The 22,188-nt window shown below is 46.1% G+C and overlaps 1 protein-coding gene across 1 annotated transcript in view; it reads right to left on the reverse strand.

Moving 5' to 3' along the window:
- Positions 1-12,163, reverse strand: part of PLXNA4 (plexin A4) — a 622,339-nt gene extending 610,176 nt beyond the window's left edge. The window contains exons 1-3 of the mRNA XM_082632940.1: positions 12,141-12,163; positions 11,410-11,587; positions 8,674-8,747 (exon numbers count right to left, since the gene is read on the reverse strand). Of these exons, the coding sequence (XP_082489066.1) occupies positions 8,674-8,725 (52 nt within the window). The 5' untranslated portion in view covers positions 8,726-8,747; positions 11,410-11,587; positions 12,141-12,163. The remainder of the gene's footprint in view (positions 1-8,673; positions 8,748-11,409; positions 11,588-12,140) is intronic.
- Positions 12,164-22,188: the final 10,025 nt, after the last annotated feature.

Genomic DNA, 22,188 nt, shown 5'->3' on the forward strand with positions numbered 1-22,188 from the left:
CAGAATCTTCCAGTGGCTTCCCATGTCACTGGAGTAAAATCCAGAGTCATGACCATAGCCAGAATGCTCTATGACATCTGGCCTTAGCTACCTCTCTGATCTCACCTCCTACAGTTCTCACCTCCACTCTCTCCACCACCACCACAAGTGGCCTTCTTGCTGTCGTACAAACGCTCCAAGCATACAGGAGAGTCTTTGCATTGCTCTTCCCAAGGCCTGAACACACCATTCTCCTGAATCTTAGCTGGTGCTCCCTTCTGCTCAAAGTGCACCTTATAAGGGAGGCTCCTCTCTGAGATCAGTGATTACTCCCATCACAAGCCACTTGGTATCTCTTCTTACCCCACCCGACGCTTTGGTCCATTTCCCTCACTAGGACGCAAGCTCCACAGAGCAGATGCTTTGTTTCGTCCCTGCTGTATCCTCAGTGCTAGAACCAAACCCAGCCCAGCCTAGGTGTTCAGTATCAATTGAATAAATGAATTCACTATCTCTTCTAGCTTTGGACCATCCACAAATTATATATTTGTCCAAGAAATTTATATTTTTACTTAGTCAAAAGGATACAACCAGAAAACAAGCTCTGTGGTACAAGCAGTGGAGGTCATAGTCTTAAAGATGAATAATACTACGTCTAGATTATGGAAGGCCTTGCATGACCATCCAGAATCTGGCATTGTTCACCACAGGAAATGGAATGCCATTAAAGGTTTTTAAGATTTTTAAGTGTAAACTGATAGAATCTGTCTCATAAATAACTTTTATTGCAGACATTTAAAAAATCGTACTCAGATCAATTTGGAAGCAACTTGACACTTTCCTTTTTTATTAACTGGATTTCAGAACGTGTTGACAAGTATCGTTCATTTTGAACAGTCCTAAGTAATTCTCTGGATCAGGGCAGGGACCAGTGGGTCATTTGCGAACAGATGCCTGTGGCTGTGAACAAATAGATTTTTGCGTCTGGGTCTTCTGACCACGTTTCACACTTATAACACATGTACTTCTTATCTAACACCTGTGCACAACTATATATAGCATACAAGGAATGGTGTTTTCATATCATACATGTAGGTTCTTGCCAGAGCTTTCTTCCGAGCCAGGGAGTCTGAGAAAAAAGCTGAGGGAACAGAGTGGAAGTTGTACCACGCACACCAGACTCCAACGAGCTCACACGTGTTAACCAATATACCACCCGACAGCTGCCTGCTTTGACAGCTGCAGGGGAGCAGCCGAGACAACAGGAGGCTTTGCCGGGTGGACAGGCTCGTGGCTGAGAAGGCAGCAGTTGAGGCCACGCCTAGCACTTGTTCTTTAACTTCCTCAAAGTCAAGTGGAAAACAGCGGTGGCTGGAGCAGAGGCCCTGGGACGGTGCCTCCGGCCACAGCGGCCAGCACCCCCGGGGGCTGGCGGGCGGCGCTCCAGGGCTGGGAAGGGCCCTCGGGAGGGGAAGGCAGAAGTGGCCCTTCCTTACTGCTGCTCCCAGAGAAGGCCTTCAGCATCCACCCACCCTGCAGGCCCTGGTGCTCAGGAGCTGGAACCAGAACTAATGTAACTAGGAGTGTTCTTTACAGCTAGTTTCCCCCTAATTGGATTGTACCTGCTCTTGCTTCTAGTTTTCTCACCTCTCTTCCAGAACAGCATCGAACCCTTCATCCCTTGACACGCACTCACTCTCCTTCTCTCTCTCGTGGCCCCCCACCCCTCCCTGCCCTTTGGTCCTCTCCCCGCCCCTCCCCTCTCCTCTCCTTCAACTGCCTGGCTTCTCTGGGTGAGTCCCTCTCTGAGATCCCCTGCCCTTGCTTATTTATTCCTTACGCCTGAGCCCAGATCTCTGGCCACACCAGCAATTCCTGTGTTACTGGTGCAAGGTTACGTATGTGGTTGATCACAGAAACAATTCACACTAAGGCTAACTATTCTGTTGATGTGCAGGCTTTAGCAGCTGAGAAACCTTAAGAAGACTTAACATACACGATGCACTGACACACATGCTGAAGGAATTCAGAGAAGGGAGAGAGCCATGGCGGGTAATCTCCAACGGCCCCTCAGAGCAGGTGGGCTTTGAGTGTTGAAGGAAGACTGAGTGGCCTGAGGAAGCTGGTTCTGGGACGTAGCGAGCTTAGAGTGCTGTGCGCTATCTTGGTGCTGGGCCCCTCCCCTGTGACTCGTGTTCAGGCTGGGGGCTGCGGAATGATTTGCGGGAATTTGCTCATCTCCCCAGGTCACGCCCAATATTTGTCCCCTCCCATCAGAAAAGACAAGAGGCCGGAGAGGGAGAAATCAACAGGTCTGGAGCAGCACACAGTTCTGGGTTGCCATGGCAACCCCCTTTCCACACAGCCCCCTGCCTCCTCACCAAATGTTTATCCCAGAGACACTTAGGAGACATGGAATAAGCCCTTAGACCCTGCCCGGCCCCAGGAATACCGCCTCCCTTCCCTGCCCACGCAGGTCTAGCCATAGCCAGGGGCCGCGGAGGGGAGGGAGGGCACAAAGCTTCATTTCAAGGAAAACCCGGAGATGACCCTTCAGCTACAATTTCCCCAGTTTCCCACATCTGAACAGCTGAGTGGTACAGGGGTGGGGAGCTGTGATTTCAGGAAGTTGGAAAGAACAGGAAGCAATAAAACCCATATATATTAAAACCTACACATTTTACAGATTAAGAAAACTGAGGCCCAGAGAGAAGATTTAGGGGCAGAATATGAACCAAAATCATGTTTGTCTATAGCTTATTTTCATTCTTAACTATTAAGTAATTTTTTTAAAAGGCTCAGTTAAAGACATTCTTTAATTAGAGGGAAGAAGACGTAACTAGCTTTTTGGATGGTACCAGGAGTGTGAACTCTAAAATAGTTACCAAAAAGATAGCTGAATAAGACTGTCCTTGACCTTCATATGAGAAAACCTAGGCTTCTGGGGGCCCATTTGGGTCCTTTCTCTATTCCAAGTCCCTTTTACCTCAGAGCCTACATGGATTGGTGAAACTGATTTTTCTCTCCATCAGGATAGCTTTAAAAGTCACTGGTCAAGGAACAGTACTGCTCTTCACTGGTAAGATTCATATTTTACTTATTCATACGTTTCACGGTAGTCCTAACATAGATCTAATTACAACCTTGAGGCCAAGTGTAGCACGCCTGAGAACAATGACTCATCCGTGACATCACAGGTAAATGGACAACAAAAGTTTGCCTCCGTGCCTCTCCAATCATGGGACAAGTCATTTAGGCAGGAGAAGAGTTTTTAAGTTCACTGATGTAACATTCCTTTAGGCAGGAGAAGAGTTTTTATGGAAGGTAAGTCATTTAGGCAGGAGAAGAGTTTTTAAGTTCACTGATGTAACAGTCCTTCTGTTGTGTTCTCCATTAATGAAAGTTTTTCTTTTTCTTTTTCTTTTTTTATATTGGAGCATAGTTGATTCACGATGTTGTGTTAGTTTCAGGTGTACAGCAAAGTGATCCAGTTATACATATACATGTATCTATTCTTTTTCATATTCTTTTCCCAGTTAGGTTATTACAGAATATTGAGCAGCATTCCCTGTGCTATACAGTAGGTCCTTGTTGTTATCTATTTTAAATACAGCAGTGTGTACATGTCAATCCCAAATTCCCTATCCCTCCTCCCCCTTCCCCCCTGACAACCATAAGTTCATTCTCTAAGTCTGTGAGTCTGTCTGTTTTGTAAATAAGTTCATTTGTATCATTTTTTTTTAGATTCCACATATAAGCGATATCATATATTTGCCTTTGTCTGACTTACTTCACTTAGTATGATAATCTCCAGGTCCATGCATGTTGATGCAAATGGCATTATTTCATTCTTTTTATCCACTAATGAAAGTTTAATTATTAACATCTGGCATTTGAAAAAAATCAGTCCTGCATAATGGCACTCTTCATTTCCATTCATTCTTTCCTCTCTTTGGTGAAGCTCACTGTCGAGCTTCAGCTCAGATCTTTCATTAGCATTTCTTATGAGGTTCTGGAGATTTTACAGGTGAAATTGATAACTTCTTAAACTTTTATGCAAATAAGTACTCAGAATGCTTGCCATGTTTAGTCACTACCATGCTGACAATTAAGTCAACTCTACCATTTTCATAGGGTCACGGGGAAGTCTGGACATTCAGTGACTACAGTGAGCATGCAGAAACTTAGAGCCAGCATTTTACAACATCAAAAGCACTTTCCAAACATTTGTTCATCTTATGATAATCTTCTCCAGATCAGCTAGACTGAGAGACACAAACAGGTCTGTGTCTTGGCTATATTCCAGCCCTGGTCCTTATCATAATGCCTGGTATGTCGGAAAGGTTTTGTCAGTTTGGTTGAATGAACGGATGCCTTCCCTGAACCATTCAGTGGAGATTCAAACTTAGAGGTTAAGAGGTAGCTGGTAAGTATCACAGTCTGGACATAAGGACAAATCTTTGGCTACTAATAAGCTTTCCAAGCTCCTAGTAGACCATTACCTTGTTAGAAAAAAAAAAGGGTGGGGGGGTGTTAGCACCAGCAGCCCTTTTTGGGTGAGGGAACAGTAGGAAAAATGGAGTCTGTTGTTTGGTTTACAAAGAGTTTGGCAGATCTTAGGGATTATTTACCAGATACAGCATGGTAACACGTGAAGATGGAGCCAGAAACACGTAGGCCCAGGCCCAGCACTGTTCTTGCTGCCTTCTTTGCACTGCTGCTGTGAGCATTAAATGAAAATGCATTGATGGTTAATTTTACATATTGCCTTGGCTAGGCTGTGGTGCCCCGTTGCTTGGGTGAACATCAGTCTAGATGTTGCTGGAAAGCTATTTTTCAGGTGTGATTGATATTTAACTCAGTAGACTTTGGGTAAAGCAGATCACCCTCCGTATGTGGGTGGGTCTCATCCAATCAGTTGAAGGCCCTGAGAGCAAAGACTAAGATTTTCTGAAGTTCTCCTCAAGACTGCAACACACAAAATGTGCCTGAGTTTTCTAGTCTGTCAAGGAATTCAGACTCAAGACTGCAGCATCAACTCTTCCCTGAGTTTCCAGCCTGCTGGCCTGCCCTACAGATTTCAGACTTGCCAGCCCCTGCAATCATATGAGCCAGTTCCTTAAAAATCTCTCTCTCTCTAGGTAGATACAGATATAGCTATAGCTATAGATATATAGATAAATGGCGTGCGTGTGTGTGTGTGTGTGTGTGTGTGTGTGTGTGTGTGTGTGTACTACTGGTTCTGTTTCTATGAAGATCCCTGATTAATATAGTAAGTCAAGCCCCAACCCAGCCCCTGACAGAGAAAGTACACAAATGTCCATTCTCTTTCATTACCTTCCCTGAATCTAGCTCCATCTTCCTAGCAAACATATGAATGCCTGCCTGCAAGATGCCAAATGGGGCAAAGATCCAGCAACATCAATGACCTTCCCAAAGTCGTGACCAGTCCATAACAATATCAGGATCCAAATCTCCATCTTCTGACTCTTCATCTGTTTCTTCCTCTCCTTCCTGTTACCAACCCACCTTTCCATCCCTAATCCACCCAGAGGCTATGCTCATTTAACCCTAGAAATCAGAGGTCTCCTCTGGCAAGAATGGAGCACAGTCACTGGGGTCCACAATTACACTTTAACCTTGGATACAGACTTGGGATTTCTCTTCATCCTGGCACCAGAAAGCATTTCAGTGAGAGCTCAGCTATCTCAGTTTGTATCCACACTTGAAGCCCATCATGCAGTGAGCTGGGCCCATAGCCAAGTATCACTGCTGTGACATCTGCCTCTAAGAGCCTGTGTCTCTAGCACTTTTTTCTTGATTTTTTTCTTGTTTATGTTCAACCTGTCTGTCTGTGGTCAGTTAGCTTAGTCACATAGCCAGTGTTAAAAAAGACTCATATAGTAAAGGATTCTACTCTACTGTATAATTACCAACTGCAAAGTCTGGGGGTATGGGTGTCCCCAGACCACCCTGAGGTTCAATAATGTACTGAGAGAACTCATAGAACTCACTGAAAGCCGTAATACTCACAGTTATGGTTTATTACAGCTGAAGAATGCAGATTAAAATCAGCCAAGGGAAAAGGTGCATAGCGCAGAGTCGAGGAAAGTTCCAGACGCAGAGCTTCCATGGAGCTGTGAATAGCGTTAACTCCTCCCAACAATGATGTGTCACATATGCACAGAACACTGCCCACCAGGGATGCCCACCTGAGCCTTGGTGTGCAGAGCTTCCACTGGGCTCCATGGCTAACTGCCATCATGGCTGACCCCTCTGGAGGCAGAGTGGATACCACATGGCCCAAAGCCCTCATCGTAAACCACACTGTCCTGAGAGGCTCAAGGTCCCCAGGTACAAGAAAGACACTCTTATCAAGTGCGACATTCTAAGGGCCTCGCGATCACTTCCCAGTAGCTGAGGGCAAAGTTTAGACCTTTCTTTGGGTAAGCTTCCTTTCTTCACGATACACCCCCTTTCCCCAGCACCCATGGTGCGTCAGGGGGTGCCACTGAACTCTGGAGTATTCTACAGCCACCTACCATATTCCTAACTCTGACTTGTCCTTTGGAAAGGAATGTTTCTTGTCTCAGGGGACCAGGAGAGGGACTGGGGATGACTCCATGCTGGCCATCCCTACTGTGGACATTTAATGGGATGGCAGGTCAATGTGAGGTCCACCAGGGGGTGCTGTGGCTTGTCCCTTGGCCTTCTTCACTGGAACACTCAGATGGGGGGGTAGCCCAGAATGCTTCCTGTCCCAGGGAACTAACTAACTCATTCCTTTCTGCCTATTATAACCCCAGCTCAAGAGACAATGGCATCCTCACTCATTTAAAAATGCCTCTTCTTTCAACTGCCTAGCTTTCCACACTTGTTATGTCAGAAGTAATTCACCAAATTTGTAAAATCTACACATTACTGACATTAAGTGGTAAAACTACTTAAGTTTTACAAGTGAAGACCCCAGAACACCTTGGGGGCTCAACACAGGCACCCCTTTTCCCACGTGTAAGGGAGAGAATCCAGACTAAGAAGAAGACAGCTGCAGGGAGGAGGATTTTAGTCACATGAGAAAAGCCAGAACTGATGGCAGCTGAGACAGGTGCAGCGAGGGAGGCCGGCGGGTGAGCCATGTGCGCGGGTTCTGCCCTACCGGCCCCACACAGGCGTGAATAAGCAGGTACAAACACCCCAAGGGTGGGCGCTGGGCATTACTGGCAAGGTGTGTGGGCTCCTGCAGCCCCACCTAAGCACTGCCTGGCATCCTCAAGCGAACTTCCCCTCTACCTCAGGAACGGGCACCCAGGTGAGGTCACCTTCCTGGCTCCCTCCCTCCCTTTCACAACTAACGAAAACAGGACCTGCCCCAAGTCCCACCCTCCAGGGCCCTGGAAGGGAAGCAGCGAATCCACTTTGCTAACTGGAACTAAGGTGTTAAACCAATAAGATCAGCAAGGAACGTTGTCCCTTTAACAAGGGCCCCAGTGCCTTCACTCAGAAGAGACCAGTGGCAGAAGAGACGTTTTCACTTCCATACGTGGCTTCCTTGGCCTAGCACCAGTGCCCCTCACAGGGGCGAAGAGACTCAGAGCAGCGACCAGCACAAAACCTTTACGCCATCTCAGGGTCCTCCAAGAACCATGCAGACATAAAATGCATCCGAGACATTCTGTAAGGGACCTGGGCTTGCCATGTTTCAGTGCAGCAGAATCCGATTCCAGAAGCCTGGAGAGGCCAGCTTACCCCTGCCTTACCCCAGCTGTGTCCCTCTGCGGCAAATTGGGTCTCTCCTCCCTCTGTGTTCCCACAGAACCCCGCTTGAGCAGACCCAGTCCCTGTGTCCCTCTGCCTGGCATTATCCTGTGAATTTTGGGACAGGGAGGGGACCTTGTCTTTTTCATTTCTGAATCCTCTAGGGCTTAACAGGTCAAAATGGAATTGCCAGCGCCCTCCCTAGGCCGCACCAGCCCTGGTTCTGATTCCCAAGCTATAGGAAAGAGGGCTGCCATGTTCTCACCTCCTGACTAAGTCAGGCCCACCTCCACTCGCTTCTAGAGTGGGGAGAGCATGTGGGTGACCTAGGGAAAGGCCAGGTGCACAGCCCCCAGAAATCAAATGCAAACCGTGACAATCTGTGAAGACCGGATCTTCAGGATTGAAATCTCATCTTCCCAAATAGGGAAGGGGCCAGCTGATCAGAGACACCTGTCCCCAGCGGCGCCCTGACAGCTGAGTTCAACACTGTCTCCCCCCTATTACCATGGAGGTAGCAACAGCTAATATCCAGGGGTCAGGAGCACCTGGCACAGGACTGAAATGTACTTTACACAGATGATTACCTTTCAAATGGCCCTATTAATCATCATAACAAAAACAAGCAGTTGACTGGAGTTCCATTCCTGGTTCTTGTGTCCCAGGGACCGTGGACTCGGTCTTCCTCTGCCCCACCTCCAGGGACCAGGAACCAAAGCTAGACCTGGCTGCTAAGACATGCCGTCCACATTTTCATTTCTACTCTGTCACCAATTATCTGTGACTTTGAGCTGACTAACCTCTTCCCCTCCGATTACTTCTCTCTAAAATGGTAGTAAACCAACTCCCCAGAGGCGTCCTCTAGAGGAGCAAGGTGACACACGCCAAGAAGAGCCAGGCACACCTGCAGACGCAGCACGCGCTATTTTTATGTCTTACCTGAAACCGACAGTCTCTCCACGGAGTCTGCTGTGTTGGCTTTTCTGCCCATAATATTTGTGGTCGGATCATGTCTGTATTTAAACCAAACACAATATTTAAGCCACCAGAAATAAGAAAACAAAGAGGGGAAAATTCCATCACATACTTTTTTGGGTTTTTTTTTTAAAGTCTATTCATCCAGATGGTGATCATTAGCAGGATCGCCTGTCTGCACCTGTTACTGTTTATGTAACAGACCCCACTTATAGGCATGTGCTCGGAACGTTCTGGATGAGCCTAACAAGTGATGCTACAGGAACAGACACAACCTATAGCTCTGGGAATCACCATTTAGTTCCTTGGTAGAGATAAGAATAGAGCTCTTGGTGCTACAGGGACCTGCAAAGTCAATGACAGCTTGGCCTGAAAGCCTCAGGGACTCACATCCCTGCCTTCAATAAAGCTGCTTCCCACCCTGAGCATATGTCCCCACTTATAGTGAAATCAGCCCCATCAGCCAGTTGGTGTTTCCTAAAAATCCCCATGCCAGGGCCCCACTCGAGACCTACCAATCTGAATTCTTTGGAGAAGTGCCTGGAAAAACATCTATTGGGCTGGCCAAAAGGTTCATTCGGTTTTTTCTGTAAGATGGCTCTAGTAATACTTAGTTGTCTTTAACTTCATCTGAAACAATTTTGTTAGATTGTATGTGACAGCTGTCATATCAATGTGCATTTTAAAAAAGACATCAAAATTAGTGAATTTTTGGGTAGCCATTTTAAGATTGAAGATGGAAGGAAAAAAGCAACATTTTCAGCATATTATGCTTTATTATTTCAAGAAAGGTAAAAATGCAACTGAAACTCAAAAAAAGATTTGTGCAGTGTATGGAGAAGGTGCTGTGACTGATCAAACATGTCAAAAGTGGTGTGCGAAGTTTCGTGCTGGAGGTTTCTCGCTGGATGATGCTCCACGGTCGGGTAGACCAGTTGAAGTGGATAGCGATCAAATCGAGACATTAATTGAGAACAATCAATGTTACACCATGCAGTAGATAGCCGACATACTCAAAATATCCAAATCAAGCACTGAAAGTCATTTGCACCAGCTTGGTTATGTTCATCACTTTGATGTTTGGGTTCCACATAAGTTAAGTGAAAAAAACCCATCTTGACTGTATTTCCGCATGCGATTCTCTACATAAATGTAATAAAACGTTCCGTTTTTAGAACAAATTGTGACGGGCGATGCAAAGTGGATACTGTACAGCAATGTGAAACGGAAGAGATCGTGGGATAAGCGAAATGAACCACCACCAACCACACCAAATGCCAGTCTTCATCCAAAGAAGGTGATGTTGTGTATATGGTGGGATTGGAAGGGAGTCCTCTATTATGAGCTCCTTCCAGAAAACCAAACGATTAATTCCAACAAGTACTGCTCCCAATTAGACCAACGGAAAGCAGCACTCAATGAAAAGCATCTGGAATTAGTCAACAGAAAACCCATAATCTTCCATCAGGATAACGCAAGACCGCATGTTTCTTTGATGACCAGGCAAAAACAGGTGCAGGTTGACTGGGAAGTTCTGATTCATCCGCCATATTCACCAGACATTGCATGTTTGATTTCCATTTATTTCGGTCTTTACAAAAGTCTCTTAATGGAAAAAATTTCAATTCCCTGGAAGACTGTAAAAGGCACCTGGAACAGTTCTTTGCTCAAAAAGATAAAAAGTTTTGGGAAGATGGAATTATGAAGTTGCCTGAAAAATGGCAGAAGGTAGGGAATAAAAGAATGAACACATTGTTCAATAAAGTTCTTGGTGAAAATGAAAAATGTGTCTTTTAGTTTTACTTAAAAACCGACGGCACTTTTTGGCCAACCCAATGTTTTAAACACCCATGTGATTCTGACACTGGGTTGAGCTTTGGGTCTTCTGGACTGAAAGAAGCTCAAGGCTTTGAGTGGAGACCTTGGTTCTGTTCCAGGCTTGGTGATAACTTCTTGTCCTTCCTGTATAACTCTGGGCAAGCCACTGTCCTCTGGGCCTGATGGTCTCTCAAATAAGGATACTGGACTAGAATAAGTGATTCCTGCTTGTGTTCCAGGAGCCCTAGGGTTTCCTTGGAGGCTCCAGAAGTTTCTAAATGGAAAGTGGTAGAAATAGAGTAGTTTGGGCTTTGGGTTCCCTGCCTCAAGAGTTAATCATTGGGGCTGCTAAAAATCTATTGACAATGGTCTGACATTAAGCAAGAGGAAGTGGGAACATCTGCCTGGGATACAGGAAATACACAGCCCTGGATGGGTTCAAGGTGGCTTAAATGAGCATGATTATTCCAGAAATCACATTTTTTAAAACGTGAATCCCTGAGGAAGTCAGGATTTGGACTGTGGGACCTTGAGAGTAGTTATCACTTCATTTTTGGAAGCCATGATTTCCTCATCCTTCAAAGGAAGGGGTAAAACTAGACTCCATTTAGGGGGTCTCACATTTTGCCATTCCAGTGGTGAACACGGTCTGCACTGCATCCACCCCCCTACACTGTGAGCAGACCCAGGTAGGACCTGTGCCTAGAACCAGGGTGAGTCAGCTGACCCCCCTGGGAACCCAGTGCACAGCCTTGACCTCATCCCCATTTGCTCTGGAATGAACTGTGTCTTCCCAAGTGCATAAGCTGAAGCCCTAACCCCAAGGTGATTGTATCTGGAGGTAGTTAAGGGTAAATGAGGTCATAAGGGTAGGGTTCTAACCTGATAGGATTGGTGGCCTTGGAAGAAGAGATACCAGCGAGCTCTCTCTCCACATATGCACGCACCCAGGAAAGGCCATGTGAGGACACAGTGAGAAGGTGGCCATCTGCAAGCCAGGAAGGGAGTCCTCACCAGAACCCGCCCATGCTGGCACCTGATCTCTGGTTTCCAGCCTCCACTGTGAGAAAGTGCAGAAATTGTGAGAAAATAAATGTCTGTAGTTTAAGCACCCCCGGTCTGTGGTATTTTGTTATGGCCGCCCCAGCTAAGACACCATTACACCATGACCCGTTGAGTTCCTCGGCCATGGTCACTTGAAGCAGCCCACAGCTGTGTGTGCATGGCTCATTCTGCCTCATGGCAGCTACTTCATCACGAGAAAGTCACTTGCTCTCATTTAGAGTGTGTGTCTTTTCTCCCACACTAATATGCAAGCTCTCTGGGGGCTAGGGGCTTGACATCCTTTTTCTTTCTTATCTGCAAAACTCTCACAAGGTCGGCCTGCCAGATATTTTACCAGAAGAAGAAAGAGAGCCTCCGAAGTTGATGGTTCATGCCGGGTCCCACCGCATGGAGAGAGGACCCTTGGCAGGTGGTGCGCCTCCAATTTCTAGCTCTGGGTGTTTGCTATTGTGCTCTTTTCCTTTGGGGCCTCAGCTCAGTGAGGACCTGTTGATGGGGTGGCAGTGGGGAGGGAAGCAATGGCTTCTTGGTACCTGACTGCTTCTTACCCTCCAGGAGAGGCGGAGCTCAGTTCTTAGGACCCAGGAGTTGGGCATCCTTGTGCAGTAGGACTTGCAACATGAAAGGAGTGGGTCCCCACGGTGGGCTGGGCACAGCAGAGCAGGTGCTTCTGTGAGTCTCTCCAGGAGGTCTTGTAGAGCGAGGATGATGTCTGCCAGGTAAGAGAGGCCTGTGGGTTCTGGAGCACCAGGCATGAGCCAAGTTGATAAAACACAGTATGAATAAGGTTACAATTTTTTGGTTGGTTCCTATACTAATAAACACCTTAAAATTACTTGTCTACAGCATTTACATTTAACTAAGCTCTTTCAGAAACAATGTCATTTATTCTTTACAACAACCCTGAGAGGCAGATCTTATCCCCGGTTTGCAGGCAAGGAAACAGCCTCAGCTGTGATTAACCAAATTCACATTGTTTTTGAGTGGCAACACCAAGACATGAAGCCCTGTGTTCTATTCCATGTCCAGTGTTCTATTTCATCCTAGGTTTGCTTCACACAGAAATCAGGGTTAGCTACAAGCTACTTCTCAACTCAGCCCATGCCTTGGAATCCTGTGCTATTGGCTTCAGGGTGTGAAGTAAGCCAGGTGAAAACATGGATGGCTTGATGTAAAGAGGTGCTTCCCAAATGGGGTTCCAGGGAACCCTAACTCCTAGCAAGATGTTAAAACATCCTTTTTATTTTAAGTGTGGGGCTGTTCTACAAGTCAAGTCTGGGCAATGCTACATACAGTCTTTCCTTCCTAGGAACGTATGTGGACATAAAGGGTTATTGAATTGAAAGGAATTAAATGTGCAATCACTGTCAAATAAGCACTTTTAAATCCTCTCTTAAAGCTTGTCACTAAAAATACTTCAGCTAAGTCTCTTTAAAGTATTAACTCATGACATTGTTTATGTGAAAGTGTATGTTCACTTACAGGATTAGTAAACCAAACATCGATTGCTTTTGTTTTTATCTCATATTTTCTGTACTTTATGAGTTTACAAATAAGTATCATTTATAAAGGAATTCAAAACAAATAATTTAAAATAATCTGCCATCCAACAGCTAAAGATTTAGGAAAAAAGGGGGGACACTGGAGCACCCAGGGAACAGAGGGGTAAAGGTCAACGTGTGGTCCACCAGGACCAGATAGAACTCAATAGGAGGTTTTTTAAAACCGAGAGTGATTGTGTAGGCATGGAAATGTAGGTTTTAGAAATGCAGATTTCTGGATGGAACAGCGCTGAGGCCCCAGGTCTGACCTCTGTGTGTCCCTGGGTGGACTAGGGACCCAGAAGAAGGGCAAAGACCAGAGAACCCGAGGGGAGGCAGAACGAAGAGCAGGACTTAGTTCACAAAGAGGGAAGCGGGGAGCAGGGCAGCAGCAGGATTCGACTCTGTGGCACTTCCACGGTAGACGGGGAGAGGGGTGTGTAGGACAAACCGGAAACACACAGGAGCGTGGTAGTGGTGACGGGAGCCCAGGCTTAACCCTTGCCCTGTGCCAGGCACTGTTCAAAGAGCTCTGTGGGGCTTCCCTGGTGGCGCAGTGGTTGGGAGTCCGCCTGCCGATGCAGGGGACACGGGTTCGTGCCCCCGTCCGGGAAGATCCCACATGCCGCAGAGCGGCTGGACCCGTGAGCCATGGCCGCTGAGCCTGCGCGTCCGGAGCCTGTGCTCCGCAACGGGAGAGGCCACAACAGTGAGAGGCCCGCGTACCGCAAAAAAAAAAAACAGGCTGAGGTGTCCCCCATTGTCATGTTGCTCCCAATTTAACAACCAGGAGAGGAGTGGGCAGCTGCACAAGAGATGCTGCCAGTTCAAATCCAAAGCTGGTGCCATGGCCTGTGGGTTCTCTAGCTTCAAGGAAAGCTTCATGCTTTCCATGCTCATCTTTCCCAAAATGGCATCCTAGGCACCACTTCCTTCATCCCCAGGTGCCCTGGGAGGTAGGTATGTGCAGGGCATGGGTTGCAGCCTTACAGCACAAGGCTAGAAAGGGGGTCTGAGTTATTTTTCACTGTTCCAAAAAAAGATTACACCTGTCAAAGAATGAAATTAGACTTCCTCACCCCGTACACAAAAATTAACTTAAAATGGACCCTAGACCTAAATGTAAAAGCTAAAACTATAACAGTCTTAGAAGAAAACATAGGACTAAATTTTCATGACTTTGATTTAGGCAATGGTTTCTTAGATCTGACTCCCAAACCACAAGCAACAAAAGAAAAAAATAATGATTTAGAAATACATTGGACTTCATAAAAATTAAGAAAGTTTTTGTGCTACAGATGACACATCGAGTAAGTGAAAAGAATCCACAGAATGGGAGAAAATATGGGCAAATCATGCATCTCATAAGGGATTTGTTTCCAGAATATATAAAGAACTCTTACAACAGAAAGACAAGTAAGCCAATTTTTTAAATGGACAAAGGACCTGAAAAGATATATCTCCAAAGAAGATATAAAACTGGCTAATAAGCACACAAAAAGATCCTGTTGGTCATCAAGAAAATGTAAATGTACCACTTCACACTCACTAGGATGGGTGCGCTCAAAAAGATAGACAGTAAGTATTGATGAGGATACGGAGAAATTAGAAGAAACTTATGTACTGCTGGTGGGAACGTAAAATGGCCCAGCCACTTTGGAAAGCAGTTTGGCAGTTTCCCCAAATCTTAGGTACCCTATGACCTAGCAGTTCCACTCCTAATTATACACCCAAGAGAAGTGGGAATGAAAGTCTGCACAAAAGCTTACACACCAATCAATGCTCATAGCAGTATTTTTCATAACAGCCAAAAAATGGAAACCACCCAAATTTTCATCAATAAAATGTGGTAAATTCATATAATGGAATGTTGTTTGATAATAAAAAGGAATGAAGTTCTGACACATGCTACAACATGGGTGAACCTTGAAAACATAGTGCTGAAAGAAGCCAGTCACAAAAGATGATTCCATTTACGTGAAACTTCCAGAATAAGTAAACCTAATGAGAAAGAAAGTAGATTAGTGGTTTCCTGGGGCTGAGGATTTGGGGGGGGTGGGCAGTGTGGATAGGGAGTGATTGCTAATGGCCATAGGGTTTCTTTTTGGGGTGATGAAAATGCACTAAAATTAGATTGTGGTGATGGCTGAATGACCCTGTGAATATACTAAAGACACTGAAATGTACATTTGTGAGGGGTGAATTGTGTGGTATGTGAATTATATTTCAACAAAGCTGTGTTTTGTTTTTTTTTAATTAATGAAATCGGTGTAACCCCATTTTGAAACTGAATAGGCCAACTGAAATGTCAAGTCTTACTTTTGACTGGAATCCCTCAGTTTGGCAATAACAATAGTTTCATATTGACTACTAGTTGGTTAGTAGAACTACTTTTCACTTAATACTTGAGTATTTACATTCTGCCAGGCCCTGTGACAACGTCAGTGAAATAAAGTATCAATAATAAAGAAATGGATTCGTTTGTAAGTGGTTGGTTAGACAACCCCTCAGACCATGATGAAGACATAACAGGTTGAAAAAGGTCTTAGCTGGGTAGGAGCGTCTGGACCAAGAAGACAGCCAGGCCATGTGGCCTCTCGCCTCGCCTCCAGGAACAAGGGGTGTTTTGATGCCTCTGAGCCCCCAGCTCAGGCCTGGAGAAAGCTTCTCTGTCTGAGAGGAAGGGCCAGGCCCTCTGGGCATCCAGGAGTCCTCTCTCATCACCCACTGTTGGCTCTGTAATCTCCCAACCAGCGTCTAAAGTGCCCTGAGATTTTCTTCTCCAAGACAGGTGGCGTCTCCATCCCAGCAAAGGCCTATAGCTCCTGGCACGGGGGCCACTCCCCTCAGAGCTCATGGCAGCTCAGCCCTCTCCCGCCATGATGGGGAGGGTCTTACAGTTCCATGCCTGTTAATGAGCTGGGAGAAGTGGGGTGAACAGTGTGTGATGAAATTCACAGATGATACTCATTTGGGAGGTGCAGGAAACACCAGCTCTAGGAGAGAAAGCAAACAATCTGTGGAGGGAGAGGTTAGAAACCCAGACAAGCCATCACCCAGTGAGGCATGTTAGAAAGCAATGCCTGTGAACAAACACCACTGGCAGAGAGAAGGAGCAGAGACCTAGGAGATACAAGTGTTGACGCTGGCTCATGGCAATAATCTACAGCAAATGAGATGGGGATGTGCCAGTGGAAAAGCCTGTGCAGTTTGGAGCCATTAGCTCTGCCCGTCAAAGCAGAGCATGCCAACTCTTCTAACAGAAACCTTGGTCCTACCATGATGGGAGCAAAAACCTTCTTTTTCAAAGATATTTCTGTGTCTGCTGGCATTCTCCTGGGTGACATTCACAGGAGTTTTGAGAACATAAAGATTTGTCAGGACTGACACGAGGCTCTACAAGTGTTGCCTACTGTGGCTTCATAGCTGACGATGTGGGTCAGCTGAGCAGCTGGTCAACAGCAACAGATCCTGTAATATGAAGAAAAGCGGGCCTCCCTGGTGGCGCAGTGGTTGAGAGTCCGCCTGCCGATGCAGGGGATATGGGTTCGTGCCCCGGTCTGGGAGGATCCCATATGCCGCGGAGCGGCTGGGCCCGTGAGCCATGGCCGCTGGGCCTGCGCATCCGGAGCCTGTGCTCCGCAACGGGGGAGGCCACAACAGTGAGAGGCCCGCATACCGCAAAAAAAAAAAAAAAAAAAAAAAAAAAAAAATGAAGAAAAGCTGGCCAAAGCAGTGGGGAGTAGTGTGGAGTCAAGGATACTCACAGGAGGAGGAGTGGGCAGAAGCATAAAGATCTCTGGCAGGTGTAGCTGGTGGGGGTGGGGTTGGAAGCATCAGATACTTGCTGGTGAGCTGGGGCTGGCTGAAAGATGCCAGGTACTATGGGCTGAATTGTGTCCCCTCCAAATTCGTATGTTGAAGCCCTAACCCCCAACGTGACCTTTGGAAGGTTAGATGAGGGCAGGAGGGTGGGGCCCTTATAATGGGATTAGTGGCTCTTAAAGAAGGGACACAGTTGTGAGGACACAGCAAGAAAGCAGCTGTCTTCCAGCCAGTAAGATTTCTCACTAGGAACTGAATCAGTCAGCGCCTTGGTCTTGGACTTCCCAGTCTCCAGAGCTGTGAGAAATAAATATCTGTTGTTTAAGCCATGCAGTCTATGATATTTTGTTATAGCAGCCAGGCAAAGACACCAGGTGTCTGCAATCAGGCAAATGGTCTTGCTCATACTATGGCAAGGGACTCAGGGAATATTAACTCACAAAAATTACTGAAAAGCCCTGGATCTCTACAAATATGTAAGAATCACTACCCTCCAGACACTGATAACACAGCATGGAGCCAAAAATGGAGCCTTACTCTCATGGGGTTTATGTGCTATGGACTTCACCCTATGGCTAGCAGTTCAATAAAGGTATTTCTCAGTGCCCTTGAGCTAATGCCCTTCCAATGCAGTGTTTTCCTAAGATTTCAACTGATATAAGGATGGACTTCAGAAGAGATCAACTCCATGCCACTCAGAGAAAAGCTTATTAGGTGCCAGACACTGTAATGAAGCACCTCAGATTTCTGAAACTTGTTATTACATCAGCCCCATAGAAGTTATATTTTTACCCCCATTTAACAGGTTATAAAACAGACTTGAAGAGGTTTAAGTAACTTTCCAGAGTTCACACGGCTTTCAGGTTAACAGAGCCAAGACTCAAGGTAAGGTATATCTGACTGTAAAACTCTGCCATAATTGTATATTCATCATGCACTGTGTTATGGTCATGTGTGAAACACTCAGCATCCTTTATGCAAATAAACATCTTCCACTAGTTGGGAACCATTATTCTGGAGGCCAGAATGCTCCACTGATCTCTTGGTTGCCCAACGTTAGCATCTCTGGGGAGCTATGCATCCCAAGAAGATGGTACAATCTGTAATTCTCAGGTGATGCCAGGGAGTCTATAATTTAAACATCCCAGGTGATCATTTTTAGATGCACATAAATCAGATTTACTATTATTCTATACAGAAATTGTTTTTGCCTATACTCTTACCTTTTTAAAAAATATTTATTTATTTATTTATTTATTTTAGGCTGTGTCGGCTCTTCATTGTGGTGTGCAGGCTTCTCATTGTGGTGGCTCTCTTGTTGCGGAGCACGGGCTCTAGGAGCACAGGCTCAGTAGTTGTGGCTCGCAGGCTTAGTTGCTCCGCGGCATGTGGGATCTTCCCGGACCAGGGCTTGAACCCGTGTCCCCTGCATTGGCAGGTGGATTCTTAACCACTGTGCCACCAGGGAAGCCCTGGATTTCTTTTTGAAACATCTTTATTGAGATATAATTCACATATCATAAAATTCACCCAGTTAAAGTGCACAGTTCAATGGCTGTTAGTATAGAGTTGCACAACTATTACCACAGTCTAATTTTTGAATGTTTTCTTCACACCTTTTAGCAGTCACGCCTCATCTTCCCTAACACCTGGCCCCCGACAACCTCTAATCCACTTTCTGTCTCTCTGGATTTGCCTGTTCTGGTCATTTCATATAAATGGAATCACACAATATGTCTTTTTTGTGTGACTGGCTTCTTTCACTTCGATTAATATTTTTCAGGCTCATCCACATGGCAGCAAGCACCAGAACTTCATTCCTTTTTATTATCAAATAAAAATCCATTATACGGAGAGGCCACATTTTGCTGTTGTTGTTGTTTATTCATTCATCAGTTGATGGGCATTGGGTTGTTCCTCCTTTTTGGCTATTATGAATAATGTTGCTATGAACATTCATGTACAAGTGTTTATAGGGGGCCTATGTTTTCATTTCTCTTGGGTATATTCCTAGGGGTAGAGTTGCTGGGTCATATAGCAATTCTATGTTTAATCATTTGAGGAACTTCCAGACTCTTCCAAAGCAGCTGCACCATTTCACTCTGACCAGCAGTGTATGAGAATTCTAATTACTCCACATCCTCACCAATACTTGTTTATGTCATTCTTTTTTTTTTTTTTTTTTTTGGGGTACGCGGGCCTCTCACTGTTGTGGCCTCTCCCATTGCGGAGCACAGGCTCCAGACGCGCAGGCTCAGCGGCCATGGCTCACGGGCCCAGCCGCTCCGCAGAATGTGGGACCTTCCCGGACCAGGGCACGAACCCATGTCCCCTGCATCGACAGGCGGACTCTCAACCACTGCGCCACCAGGGAAGCCCATTATGTCATTCTTTTTGATCACAGGCTTCCTAGTGGGTATGAAGTGATATCTCACTATGGTTTTGACTGGTGTTTCCCTAACAATTAGTGATGCTGTCTTTTCATTCGTTTATTGGCCATTTGTATATTTTCTTTGGAGAAAGGTCTATTAAGAGCCTTTGGCTACTTTCCATTTGATTTTGATGGACCTGACTGGGGACTTCATTTAACACTGTTCTATTCCATGACCAGAGATTCAAAGTCTAACCTTCACCAAGCATTTGGTGAGAAGGAGACTCAGGTGACAGATTATAAGGATTTCATTAAAATCCCAACTCCTCCTAAGAAGAAAGCTAGCCTGAAATTGGTGCCTTAATGATAGAAGGAGAACAGGGAGTGGGAGAGAAGACTGCATCTTTGTCAAACGTAGAGGGATCACTTAGGAGGTTCTCAGCTTCAAGTAACAGCAAACCCAATTCAACCACATAAATGAAATGCATAAATATACCACCTCTTGTAACAGAAAGTCCAATGATAGAGCAGTTCAGCCGATGCCTGGCCTCTACTCATGTTTTGCCTCTGCTACCCCCATGTCTTGGATTCTGCCCTCAGGCCCATCACTCCATGATCATAATGTGGGCACCAAAGCTCCAGGCTTCATATACTCACAAAACACCACCAATGGCCATCAGGGGAAATATGACCCAGCCTCACTAGTGTTGCTTTTTAAGTTTCCCAGAAGCACCCAGGAAACTTCCCTCACGCTCCATTGGCAAGAATTATGTCACATGTCCATTCCTAAACCAATCACTGGCAAGGAAAGTGACTGCCTTAAGTTAATCAAGATTCATCCCTGGGGCTGGGTAGGGAAGGCTAGTTTCCCCTGAAAGGCTGATACTTGCACAAACTCAAGGTTCTATCAGTAAAGAAGGGTATTCACGCTTAGGTAGGCCACAGCAAACATCATTTATTACACACTAGAGGGAGAAATTATGGGAAAAAGACCTGGAAGAGACCTTGACCCTCCTACATCGCCCTCGACACATACATAGAGATTCTCCTGACGGACATTATAGACCACCTGTAACCTTTTTAGTGCCTAGTAATCCTCACTCTAAGGACATTATTTATGTGGCTTCAAGTTGTCTATAAAACAAAGGATTGACCCAAGTTCTCCTGGCTCTAAAAGACTGTCAGGTCCAAATGGACGGTACTCATGGGTGGGTGTGGGTGGGCAAAGGTAGGTGAGGAAGGAGTCCAGGGACCCCTAGACTTCAGTTCCTGGTGATGGGAGCATAAGGTGGGTAGGTGGGTGGGTGTCAAAAGCCAGGAGGAGGAGACAGTTTGGGAGAGATGAGGGGTGGGTGGGGGAATTGTAAATAATTAGCTGTTTTGGACAGCTTGAGATTGTGGTCAAAATCATCCAGGAACATACGTGTAGAGTTCTCAAATTTTGATTTCTTCTTTTGTTGTTGTTGTTTATTTTTAATCTTCTAAAACCAGGAAAAGAGCACACAGGGAAGGCAGGTGGCAAAGGCTGAGCTGGTGATATTTCCTGGAGTCCCACGCAGCTGCTTTGTACACAAATGCATTAGTGAGCAGCTCCAGCTTCAAAGCCAGTGACAAACCGCCACTGAGCAGGGCCTGAAAGTTCCAGAACAACAGTTACTTTCCTTCCCAAGTCTTTTTTGCCTCAGAAGACCTTGGGAAACCAGCAGCGACATGGGACTGGGAGTTTTATTTAGAATGGCTGGGCTCTGCGCCCTGCACCCTCCTGGCCCACCTGGGGCCTCGGGAAGGGCTGCACCTGGAACCCCCTCCGGAGGCGGAAGCAGCGGGTGGGCACACAGCCCGGCTGTGTCTCCATCTCCGCCTCCTGAGTGGCAGCCGTGGAGGAACACGATGTAGTGAGACAGATGTCTTGGAGCTCAGGGAAAGTAAAAAAGGAAGTAGGGAATTTGTCTGACAGACCCCGGTGAGCCAAACTAGCATCAGCCACAAGCAGGAGGCTTTCCTGTTATTTTTCCTCTGTCTGAAACCTCAGGAACTTCGCCCAGGCAAGAAAATCTTGTGCCACCGCATCCAGTACATGAGAGGAAGTGGATGAAAAGAATGGGGCTTTTATTCATTATTCACTCAACGTTTATTGAAAGCTTATACTGTACAATGGCACTGGGACAGATGCCGTGTGGGATTTGGAGGTTGCCCTAAAGATGTAGCAGCAGGATGACGCATGTGCGGAGAGGAGAACACGCAGCAGTTAAGAGCCAGGCTTCCAGGGAGGACAGGGGTGGGCTGCCATTTAGTAGCCGTATGACCCTTGGCAAGTTACCTCACCCATCCAAGCCTCAGTTTCCTTATCTGTAAAAGGGGGATAATAAAAGTAGCTAACCTATAGGATTATTGCAATCAGAGATAATGTACCTCAACAAATTTCAGTTACTAGTAATTATCAAGGGAGAGGAAATGACTTTGTCACAGGGATAAGCTTGAACCTGTTTAAATTCATCTTAAATCCTTTTTATTGTGAAGTATAAGATACATAGTGAAGAACACAAAACAGATGTACAGCTCAATGAATTATCAAATTAAGGGCTTCCCTGGTAGCACAGTGGTGAAGAATCCACCTGCCAATGCAGGGGACACAGGTTCGAGCCCTGATCCAGGAAGATCCCACATGCTGGGGGGCACCTAAGCCCGTGAGCCACAGTTACTGAGCCTGCAAGTCACAACTACTGAGCCCACGAGCCTAGAGCCCGTGCTCCGCAACAAGAGAAGCCACCACAATGAGAAACCTGCGCACCGCAATGAAGAGTAGCCCCTGCTCGCCACAACTAGAGAAAGCCCGCGTGCAGCAAGACCCAATACAGC

Source organism: Mesoplodon mirus (genome assembly GCF_964341445.2).
Source record: "Mesoplodon mirus genome assembly, chromosome: 9".
NCBI lineage: Eukaryota > Metazoa > Chordata > Mammalia > Artiodactyla > Ziphiidae > Mesoplodon > Mesoplodon mirus.